The sequence below is a fragment of the Oratosquilla oratoria genome, chromosome 12 (assembly GCF_046742065.1).
Source record: "Oratosquilla oratoria isolate Oo_2021 chromosome 12, ASM4674206v1, whole genome shotgun sequence".
NCBI classification, from domain to species: domain Eukaryota; kingdom Metazoa; phylum Arthropoda; class Malacostraca; order Stomatopoda; family Squillidae; genus Oratosquilla; species Oratosquilla oratoria.
This window is the reverse complement of record NC_134788.1, coordinates 13,804,382-13,816,963: the sequence shown is the minus strand read 5'-3', so window position 1 is coordinate 13,816,963 and position 12,582 is coordinate 13,804,382. Positions and strand designations below refer to the sequence as shown.

The window sequence follows — 12,582 nt, the reverse complement described above, 5'->3', positions numbered from 1 at the left end:
TGCTTGCTGCGTTGGTTCCCGTCAGTTTTGGTCTGGCGGAGAGGTGACCCAACGCAAAAAGAAAAAAAAAAAAAAAAGTAATTAAAATAAATAGATAAATAAATAAATAGATAAATAGATAAAAATAAAATAGAATAAATAAATAGATAGATAAAATAAATGAATAAATAAATAGATGAATAAACAAAAATAAAAATAAATAGAATAAATAAATTAATAAAATAAGAAATAAATGAATAAATAAAAAATATATATAAAAAGTTAATAAATAAATAACGTTTATATATATATATATATATATACATATATATATATATATATATATGTATAATATATATGAATATATATATATATATATACACATATATATACATATATATATATATATATATATATATATATGTATGTATGTATATATCGTCGATATATACATATGCGAGTTCAAAACATTGCGATGTAGGCTTGCTGCGTTATCCTCCTTGAAGGACGCCCACATCTATTGAGTGGTTTCAGTTTATCTCACAGATGGGTGACTGGAAATGGTTAACGTCAGCGCTCCACAAGAAATAGAGGCCTTTCCTGTACATACAAATGTGTAGCTGCTGTGAATGGTCGTAAGGTTCCTGGGTGTCGAAGTTCAGGTATCCCCAAAACGGCGTGCCTGTCTTTACTGGGGTTCCATCGATCCAGTAGAAAGTCTTCCAACCTGTCTGTCGATAGGCCCCAACCCAGTAGTCGTTTGTATCAAGACCCGATTCCTTTAGGTATTTGATCAGGTACCATAGGAAGTCAGCCGACTTGATAACAACAAGATCGGCACCCATGGTTTTGCAGTGAACCCGCATTTCCTCCCACGAGCCCTTGACGGCTGAGTTCACATGCAGACAATGTCCCTGGACCTCGGAGAACGGGGGAGTGCACGTAATCTTTGTCTTGTCATCACGGGCACACTCTGACACTCTGGCTTCCAGGGCAGCAACTCGTCCCTTCAAGTCGTCCATCTCCTTGTGGATTCTTTGTGAAGCTTCTTCCTCGAGGAGATTAACTGACGCCTTCAGCTGAGCATTTTCATTCACGAGGCGATTTATGGTAGCTTCTGTAGACCGGCGAGAGACATCACCAGACAATACCTTATCCTGCAAAATTTTCTGCTGAGCGGCAAGGTCCTGAAATAGGCTGGTAGGGTCGACTTTCTTGGCCAGTTCATCCCCGTGACAATATTTCGAATACGCCAGGAAGAGGAGAAACAGGGCTTGGACGAGACCCATGACTGCAGTAATGATAAAAGATGTCGACAATCTGTGGATCCTTCGAAACCAGATCCTCTGAGATGCTGGAGCGGTCTTCACAGCAAAGCTGATTGCTGATGACTTGTGCTCGAGGCTGTAAAAGCATAGTATATATAAGGAGGAGGAGGAGGAGGAGGGCGGGGGAAGGTATTGCAAACTTGTCCTGATAAGGGCATCCCTGAAATAAGTAGGTGGCCATTATCATTGATGATTCACAAGCGATTCTTATTCTTATCACCCAGCCGTTAAGAGATAGGTTCATGGTGTTGGTATGGGCTATATGGTGTTGGTATGGGCTATATGGTGTTGGTATGGGCTATATGTTGGTATGGGCTATATGGTGTTGGTATGGGCTATATGGTGTTGGTATGGGCTATATGATAATATTATTACACAAAGACAAATGTTGGTGGTGTACTCGGATAAATTCGGGTCTCACACTCACGTATTATATGTAAGTTCGAAATCCACAGGTCTTACTTTTCCCCGCAGTATTTATTTATTTATTTTTTTCCCTCTGCAGTCAGTCCAAATGATCAAGGTAATTGAGAGGGCTGTGACCGCAGCTGCTCCACTCTTGGCTCCTTTTTAGTGTTCCATTGCTGGAAATTACTACATTATATGAAATATATATATATATATATATATATATATATATATATATATATATATACATATGTAAATATTTATATATATATATATATATATGTGTAAATAGATAGATATATATACATATATACATATATATATATATATATATATATATATATATATATATATATATAAATATATATATATACACTGAATGGTTCCCAATGCACATACATTAATCTTTTTCAACCACATTAATTTCTCACTTTAAGTCTATGTCATCACGATCGAGACTGGCAAGGAGCTCGACGGAAACTGATACGTAGTGAAGCCAAGGACTCGAACCCAGCTCAGACGTAACAAGTGAAGAGTGACTTAAGGAAGGACTTCCTATCAACTTCATTCAATTTATGAACGAAATCGTCCTGAAGAAGCCTCTTAGTGAGGTGAAAAAACTCCGAGTTTTTGGTGTCGTTGTCAACAGTTTTTACATGCTGTTACACTGTTAATATAATTTATCGGCATTCTCCAGCGCTTTTCCTTTTCCGTTCATCATGGACGATTTCGTTCATAAACTGAATGAAGTTGATAGCAAGTCCTTCCTTAAACTCAAGCAAATACAACTTAAAATAGTTAAATCTATTAGCGCGGTTGATTTTAACCAAAATTGTCTCCGTGAGAACCTGTGCCCTAGAGAGAGAGAGAGAAAAAAAAATATATATATATATATATATATATATATATATATATATATATATATACACACACATACCCACGCAACATTACTAGAGAAAAGAAAATTGTAGACAGTAAGTATAGCCATGGCTGAAAATTTGTGAGCAAGCGGAGCGGAGGGCTACGGCCAATATTGGGCAGAGCGCTCGAACAACTTGACCTTCCACGCCCCTCTCAACGTGGTCGTCCCTCAGTGAGCGATTTGTTGGTAGATAGGTATGTAGGTCTGGGATTCGCAAGTAATTGTTTTGGTTCACTCTTGGTTATATTGTAATTACATAAGATAGCTAGATGCATGCAACACACATAATATGTAATGAATAAAAGTATAAAGAATAACCTATACATGTGACGGCTCCAATGAATTCACGAGTTGCTAGTAGTTACATATACTTATGTATAGGAATCAAACGTGTTGCATTATGAAGATGAAGTTACGGTCAAATCTCATGCATGTTAGTTATAAGATATGAGTAGACGATTAGCTAATACTGCGTGGCATTATCAGATTATCATTATCAACACGAAGGGTGTAAAACTGACTTGGGAAGTACTGAGCAAGGTCTACTAAACTATTAGCATATACTAAAAACTCCAAATCTATGGCAGTCATTTTAAGTCTCCTTTGGTGTATTCTATAGTAACAAACCAAATGTCGATGAAAAAAGGAATTGCTCAGACATCACTTTCATGGCTTACAAACAACAAGCAACATTTATGCATTTATTACTATCTATTATTATCATTATTATTGTTGTTATTGTTATTGTTGTTGCGGGTTGGGCTACAATGTAGCTTGGTAGGTACAAGGAAAAGTTAATGAACTGTCTTGTGACACTAGGTACTTCCTTGCTGGGCGATGGTGCGATGTAGCTTGTTGTGATGCCTTGCGTTATCCGAGTCAGGGGTTTTATGATTAGTAAATGTGAGGTCATCATTATTGATAAAGGTTAGTGCCCTCATGTACGTGGGAGATTATCTGTCCTGGCGTGTTATTTATCGTAATGGCTAGTAATGGAAACATGGTTATTGCTGTTGCCATTGTTATTGTTAATGCTATTATTATCATTATTACTATTATTATTATTATCATTATTTATGCCTTTTCCTTTCTGGCTACCTCCCTGGTAAGGGGGGAAAAGCCTTGGCATATGTACGTATGTATGTATCATTATTATTATTACTATCATTATTATTATTATTATTGTTGTTGTAATTATTGTTATTACTATTATTATCATTATCATTATTATTACTATTATCATTATTATTATCATTATTGTTATTATTATTGTAATTATTGTTATTATTGTAATTATTGTTATTACTATTATTATTATCATTATCATTATCATTATTATTATCATTATTATTATTACAATTATTGTTATTATTGTTATTACTATTATTACTATTACTATTATTATAATTATTGTTATCATTGTTATTATTATTATTATTATTTTATTATCATTATTATTATTATTATTATTATTATTATTATTATTATTATTGTTATTATTATCATTATTATTATAATTTTGTTATTATTATTGTTGTTATTATTATTTTTATTATTATTATTATCATTATTATTATTATTATAATTTTGCCATCATCATAATTATTATTATTATTATTACTATTATTATCATCATTACTATTATTATTGTTGTTATTATCACTATTGCTATGATTATCATTATTATCATAATTTCCATTATCATTATTTCATTATTATTATCAACATTATTATTAATAATAATATCATCATATCAATATAATCATCATCATTATCATTTCATCATTATTATTATTATTATATTTATCATTATAATCATCATCGTCTTCATTATCATTATCATCATGATCATCAATATCACCATCATCATCATCATCAATATCACCATCATCATCAACACCACCACCATCATCACCATCATCATCACCATTATCACCATAATCAGTATTATCATCACCATTATCATCATTATTATAACCGTCATTATCCTCCTTTTCCTCATCATCACCATCATCAATATCATCATCATAATCATCATTATCATCATCATCATGTTATCGGGGCCAGGGCACTTCATCACTCTGTGCGTGAGGTGAACAGCTTTCAAAAGCTCTTCAGCAGGGTACTCAGGATAGCTTGCCAGGCCTACTTTATGACCACTCGGGAGGAGAAGGTCTAGAGTGCCAGCCAGTCTCACCAACCAACGTGATGTCCCATTAAACTCCGATAACAAGATTCTTGTCATTTGGTCAAATAAAACAAAAAATCATAAAACACCAAAATGTTTGATCAAACAGCACCAGAAAAATATGACGCCAGTCCTCGCTTCGCTCGCTCTAGTAACAAGCGAAACATAATAATAGAGACACTGTCTTCACGTGTTTACTTTGATAGATTTGTCTGTAACTACCAATTTCATACTTGCAGATATCTGTTGTGTTTAGATTAAGAGGTTGTGGAATCTGTTAATGCTTGTTTAGATTCTTTCTGCTGAAGTGTACGCTGTTATGTGGGTAGATGATAACAAAATGTTTAATCGCTTATTAAATGACTCATCAATAACATATATAAATTAGTAAAAGATATTTGCATTTAAAAGATCTGGGAGCCTTACAGGATCTGTGGACAGGAAACCAGGGCCGTAAGTTGGAAAATGCATTCAGATAAAACCTGAGCTTTAGATTAGATAGCCATAAGGAGTCTGATGCGTAGTTACAATCTTGCTGCGCGACTTTTCTAAACAAGGAGGTAATCGACAGAGAGCGCGATAGATATTCAGGTAACCATGCGGAAATGAAAAAGGTCAAATAGATCAGGTGATGGAGGAACGACCTGGGAAATAGAAGTGTATTAAGCAAGGTTTACACGCTACGATAAATTGTAGCGATTTATTGTAATGAAAAGGTTGTTACAATTTGTCATTACGTGTAAACAGGAGATCGTAGCGATAAATCGCTACGATCTCCTGTTTACACGTAATCTTTGTTCGTATGTCAATTTGGAGTGTTGGTGCCATCTTTGTCGTTGCTCTTTGAATTCTTTCTAATTTCTTTATGTTCTTTTTAGTACTAGGTGTCCATAAGCAAGGTTTACACGCTACGATAAATTGTAGCGATTTATTGTAATGAAAAGGTTGTTACAATTTGTCATTACGTGTAAACAGGAGATCGTAGCGATCGCTACGATCTCCTGTTTACACGTAATGACAAATTGTAACAACCTTTTCATTACAATAAATCGCTACAATTTATCGTAGCGTGTAAACCTTGCTTATGGACACCTAGTACTAAAAAGAACATAAAGAAATTAGAAAGAATTCAAAGAGCAACGACAAAGATGGCACCAACACTCCAAATTGACATACGAACAAAGATTGGACAAACTCGAACTACCAACCCTGGAACAAAGAAGAGAAAGAGGAGACCTGATAACCATATACAGAATTATGAAAGGGATGGAAGTCCTTGATAGAGATGACTTACTAAAGTGGAATAGGAGAAAAACAAGAGGACACGAAAAGAAACTTAAAAAGGATAGTTACAGAAGAGATCTGAAAAAGAGTAGCTTCCCACACAAAGTGGTAGATATCTAAAACAAATCGAATGAGGAAACATTGAATGCAAAAACTATACAAGAATTAAAGATCAAACTGGATGTTGAAAGATACAAAAGAGGGTCACAACGAGCGTAGCTCTCCTCCTGTAAAATACAGCTAGGTGAATACAGCTAGGTAAACACACACACGCACGCACACACACTATACAAAAACTATATAAGAATTTGAGAACAAACTAGATGCTGAAAGATACAAAGACGGGTCAGTACGAGCATAGCTTCCTTTCCGTATAAGATGGGGTTTTACACGGAGTAACTGTTCGTCGAACGCGGTTCGACAGACACGTGTTTAAAGTGATGTGTGAACGGGGTATTTGGTTGTCGAACAACGTTCGAAAACCAAATACCCCGCTGTTCGACAACCAAATACCCCGTTCACACATCACTTTAAACACGTGTCTATCGAACCGCGTTCGACGAACAGTTACACCATGTGAACGTGTGAACACAACTAGGTAAATACACACGGATCGACGGCGCACTAGTAGCGTTCGCAACTGCTAACCCAGGGGGGTCCGAATTAGAATCCCGCCCTGGGCTGAAATTATTTCAGTATGGCTGCACTGCAACCCGTTACTCCAACTCTCGTGGGCGGGGAGTTTTGTGTGTGTGTGTGTGTGCGTGTGATCACAACATTACCCACAGATCGGTCGTACATGAGCTCTGAGCCGGGAGGGTATTGGCTGTCGATCACGAGTCCAAAACGTGATCCAAGACCATAGGTGAATCATACGCACCAGGAGAGTTCACGTTTAACATCTTCTGGTGCTCGGCGGTTCTTCGAACGATCTCGCCTAGTATACGTTCGGTGATTTCTCCCAGTGCTTTTCTTAACAGTTAAAATGTGCTCCCTTTTCCATTTTCTTCAACTGAGGATGCAGAAAAATATGTCAAGCTTATTCATGTCTATTTTCTTCTGCTTTGAATGTTGTTTGTTGCGTCCTATATTTTTGTGATTATCATAATCTTTGCGTTTTCTATGACTCTTGGAAAATGGATCATTCCCTCTCTCCCTACCACAAATCTACTTTTCGAAAGTTTGAGAGCTCACGAATAAAGTTGATTACTCCTTTGCCGTAATTTTAATGGGATACATATACATATGTATATATATATATGTATGTATATATATATATATATGTATGTATGTATATATATGTATGTACATATATATTCGATTGAAAACCAGAGCTAATTCAATATCCACTATCTTCTGATTGTTTGTATCTTGGAGCGAGGTAAAACGTAAGGCTTCCCAGATCCATGGTCTTATTATAGCAAAAACATTACACAAAATACAAGCTTTTGGTTGAATCATACAACCATCTTCAGGTAAGTAAGAATAAATGTACAAAGCAGGAGTTTGAATAATAGTAAATGAAGGAACTTGGAGAGTTAGGTCGTAGCTAGGCGTCAGGTACTGGACGGAGGTGAGGTCTTCGCTTCAGCGGGATGTAGCTGGACATCAGATCACCGTAGCCGAACTGTGTGTCTGTATATTAATGATAGGGGTGTATTGTAGAATCTTTCCAAGATGTGTAGTTTCTTATTATTGTTGTATTGTTTAAGTATTTTTGTACTGTTAACTAAATCTTGTCTGTTTGGAGTTTTGTTGTGTGTTTGTATCATGTGTTTGCGTATACTTCCTTCACAGGCGTGCATTGTGAGTCTCCTGCTCACAGAGGAAGTGGTAACACCAATATAAAAAACATTGGGGAGAAGTTTGCAGAAAAACCACTAGACAAATAACAGAAAGAAGACCGGGTGCTTTCGTCTATTCAGACATTTTCAAGGTACAAGTACCCAGAGTGTAGGGTTGACCTCTCCCCGTGACCTATGGACTCAGAGTCCCGTGAGTTTGGGTTACAAATTTCTTAACCCTGGACAGGTAGCGTGGACAAACTCTCCCGCTACGGGTAGCGTGGTGTCATATTTGTTACTTTCACTTTGGGCGCTTATACCCAGTTACCATTACGCCCTTCTTTATTTATTTATTTTTAGTTTACTAATATAAAGACTCTACTTTCTACTGAAGGAGAAAAAACGCTGAATATGAAAATAACACTTTACTTACATGATTACGATTTTTTTCTTTAAATAGACATTTGGTCAAATAACAGACACTGTACACTTTAGAATACCAAAGTCCACTAATAACAAGTGTTTTCTTAAAAGTAGAAGAGTTCTTGAGTTGATTGATGTAAAAACATTGTTGATTGGAGCAAAACTTCAAAATCTGTAAAGAAAAGAAAAAGCTGTTAATTTTTTTATACACAAAATCACAAAATTTTTGGTGTGAAAGGAAGGCTATATCTATAGTAGTAATATTTATTAGATCTGAATGAAATTTTCCAGAAGTCATCCACAATGATCCTAGATGATGACAAAAAAATTAGAAAATTATATTTAGTGACTATAAGCAAAAAACAAAGGCTTAGTTTTAATGTAACGCTTACCGTGCGCAATTTACGTAAAAGAAAGGCATATTGAGAGTGCTAATGATTATTAGCATATCCATCAATTATTATTGATGGATATGCATGAAATTTGCAAAAGTAATCTACAATGGCCCTAGATTAGGGCAAACATGTTAAACATTATATTTAGTAAGTATAAACTGGAAAAAAATAATAATTTGTGAAACTTACCACGCGCGATGGCACTGGTCACAGACGTAGTTGACTTGCGAGTTACAGGGCAGGCTTATGGCACTTCGCACACAGAAGCCAAGTTAGGGCTAGTGCAGGTCGTCACAGACATTGTCTGCCTCAAAAGTCTTTGTAGAAGGCTCTTCTTCATCACTACTCATGAAAAGAGCCTGCAAATACTCCTGCTCCGTCAGGCTTCTCTTTGCCATGCTGAAATCTGATAATAGAAAAAAATTGAAAATTAGAAATTAGCCTCAAAATCACATTTTTGCTGCCCTCCGATCCAATATGGCGATTGGTACGGGTAGCTACACCATTCGCTGATATTTTCCGATAAACACAATAAAATTATTTCACTAAGAATGCAGTAACGTAAAATGCAAAACTTTTGCAATTGCGTGACTTACCCTAGTAACGGTAGCATGGTGTCTGATATGCACCATTTACAACTTTGGAGGGCGATAGCGGGTGAAGGTGGCGGAGCAGAGGTGACACACGTGTTGCTTCCACTGAGGCCGGTGAATGACTAACGGTGAATGACTACCCCCCCCACCCCCAAAAAAAAAAAAAAAAAAAAAAAAAAAGTGGCCAGCCCCCCCATTAGCCCCCCAACTAAAATGAGCAAATTGAAAATTTAAAACACTCATTGAAATAATTTTATTAAGTGGAATTTTTAATTGCCAGGGCTAAAGATTTGTAAGCCATCAGTGCTAGCCCTACCACTAACCCCCTCCCCTTCTGAAATGAGGATAATATATGTGTATTATCATATTACTATTAGCCCCCCAAAAAAATTTGCTCAGCCCCCCAAAAATTTGCTCAGCCCCCCTTAGCCTCCCCAACTAAAAATTCCTGGCGCCGCCGCTGCCTATAAACATCAAATTTGAAAGACCTTTCATTTATGTAAATCAATACGTCAAGGAAAGGTAATAGGTTATTTTGTTCTATTTCCATAGCAAAATTTATAGAAGTTACTAGGGTGTTAAGCTGTGGCAAGACAATAGACGGATTATCATCAACAGGCCAAATACACAAAATATCATCAATGTACCTAAACCAAGTAACATTTTGAGGGAGAATATTGGGTACCAACTTAGTTTAAAAGGATTCCATATAAAGATTGCTTAGAATTGGAGGAATCGGATTACCAATTGCCATACCAAAATTCTGTAAATAATATTTGCCATTAAGAATAAAATAGGATTCTAAAACACACAATTTAATTAAATCAATAATGGTGGCAGTAGGCAGTGGTAAATCAATTTTCTCCAATTCTTCTTCAAGGTACACCAATAAATCATTAACGGTAACACGGATAAATAATGAAGTAACATCACAGCTAATAAGAATAAAATCATGGTCAGTTTTAAGGTTATTAAGTGTGTTAACTAAATCTACATTGTTGTGTATGCGACTGTGGGAAATTGTCCCCACTAGAGGGTTCAAAATGGACACAAGCCACTTGGACAAATTATTCCCAGCAGATCCTCGGGAACATGCAATGGATCTCACAGGGTTGTTAGGTTTATGTGTTTTAATTAACCCATACATGTATGGTAGTGATGGTGAAATCGAGGAAAGCTGCTAAATCAAAAGGTCATGTTTTTTTAATGCATTTTAACTTAATATTGAAATTCATATTGACAGAATCTAAAGTGTTTTTCTTTAATCTAGTGTACGTATTTTCATCATCTAATAGTTTGTCAATATAATCCTGTTTGATCATAATAACAACACTATTACTTTTGTCAGCTTTGGTAATATGCAAGTCATCATCCTTTTTTAAATTGTCATAAGCAATAAGAAAACGTTTAGGGCATATGGGTTGGTTGGCTGATACCATGAAACTATAAATCAAACCTTTACTGATATTTATCTTCGATGGGTACATTTCCAAAATTTTCAAGGTTACAAAAACCTTGAGCAATACTCGCACTGTCCAACTGTTTGGAAACAGCAAAACTAAGACCATATCCCAGAGCACATTCGGCATCTTCATTTAAGTGCTTTTTTGACGAGTTGACCACAAGATTTGGGTTGGCATTTATGGTCCACTCACTTTCCTTGATTAAATTATTCAGCTTCTTTTCTAGTTTGATTGTTTGAGTATGGCACACTAACCTCATTTTCCATAGCAATAATCTAACAATCTAGATTTCCATTCCGAAGGAATCGCCAGATCAAATTCACGCCTTTTCTTCCCATACATTGAAGTGGATGAGTTATTTAAAATATATGGTAAGAAAAGACGTGAAAATGATCGGGCGAGTTTTTATCATGGCGAGCCACCCGGCAAGTTGTGTGTCATAGTGACAAGTGGAAATAAGCTCCACCGTAAGGACTCGAACCTGTGCCTTAGCGACTGCTTATTCATAATAAGCAGTCGCTAAGGCAAAGGTTCGAGTCCTTGCGGTGGAGGTTTCTTCAATGTTAATGTGGATGAAGGTGAAACTGGGAAGGGAGATGTGGGTTTTTGTAAGTGCGTAATGGCCTGGTAGTGAGAAGAGTGTAGAGGAAAGGGAGGTATTTGGATAGGTTTAAATGAGTGCATATAGGATTTAAGGAGATATGTCAGTGTAGTGGTATTGGGAGATCTTAATACTAGGGTAGGAATGAACCAACAGATGGAATGGTTGGGAAGTGTGGAGTTCCAGGAAATAATCGTAGTGGAGAGATGAGATGATAGTAATGTGTCTAGAGTTGAGTATAAAAAAATACAATGTTTAGAAGGTCAAGCATAAGTATACATGGGGGAGGGTGGTGAATAGAACGGTGGTAGATAGGGCGTTAATGGAATATACCGTGGTAACCAGGAGTATAGTAAGAAAAGTTTTAGGTGTACTGCTTAGATGAGAAATGAAAGAAGGAGTACAAGAAGAAGCCGAGATAGGAGTGAAAGGAAGGGAGGGATAAAGTAGAACTAGGTTGTAGAAGAGAAGAAGCGAGCATTCATAGATTGGTTACAAAATAGGACGGGAGAATCATATAAGAGGTACAAACAAAAGAGAAGAGAAATAAAACATAAGATAAAAGAGGCATTGGGGAGAGCGGATGTGAAATGGGATAGGAGTATGACAAAAAATTCAATGTAATAAAAAGATGTTTTGGAAGGAAATTAAGAGAGGAAGATGAGGCGATTTAAGTAGAGAAGAAAAGGTAAAAGGTGCAGATGGAGAGATGATAACAAGAGGGACGGCAGTAAGAGGAATTTGTGCAGAGTATTTTAGGGAGTTGCTAAATGTGAAGGAGGATGGAAAGTAGTTGCAGAGGGAAGCACCAAGAAAATGACAGTGATGAATGAGGAAAATAGAGGAGAGATAAGGAAAGATGAAGTGAAGGCAGTTATTAAAATTATGAGAGCAGGAAAGGCACCTGGATTGGATGGGTGTCATGCAAAGTGTCTTAAAAAGAGATATAGTGATGGTGGACTGGCTAGTGAGGTTATTTGATATTTGTCTAAAAAAGAGTAGTGCCGGAGGACTGGAGGAATGCCAACATAGTTCCACTTTACAAGGAAAAGGGAGACAGGTGTGAGTAGTAGTTTCAGAGGGGTCAGTTTGTTAAGTGTAGTTGGGAGGGCTTATGAAAGTGTTTTGATTGAGAGGATTGGGAGAAGAACAGAAGGAGTAATTGGTGAGGAAGAGTGTGGGTTTAGGACAGGCAGGGGTTGCGTGGATCAGAT

At 36.4% G+C, this 12,582-nt stretch overlaps 1 protein-coding gene across 1 annotated transcript; it reads right to left on the bottom strand.

The window, feature by feature from the left end:
• Positions 1-401: 401 nt before the first annotated feature.
• On the bottom strand, positions 402-1,385 carry LOC143030564 (C-type lectin domain family 4 member A-like). Its single transcript, XM_076193716.1, has one exon. The coding sequence runs from the start codon at positions 1,266-1,268 to the stop codon at positions 510-512; it is 759 nt and encodes a 252-aa protein (XP_076049831.1). The 5' UTR covers positions 1,269-1,385; the 3' UTR covers positions 402-509.
• Positions 1,386-12,582: the final 11,197 nt, after the last annotated feature.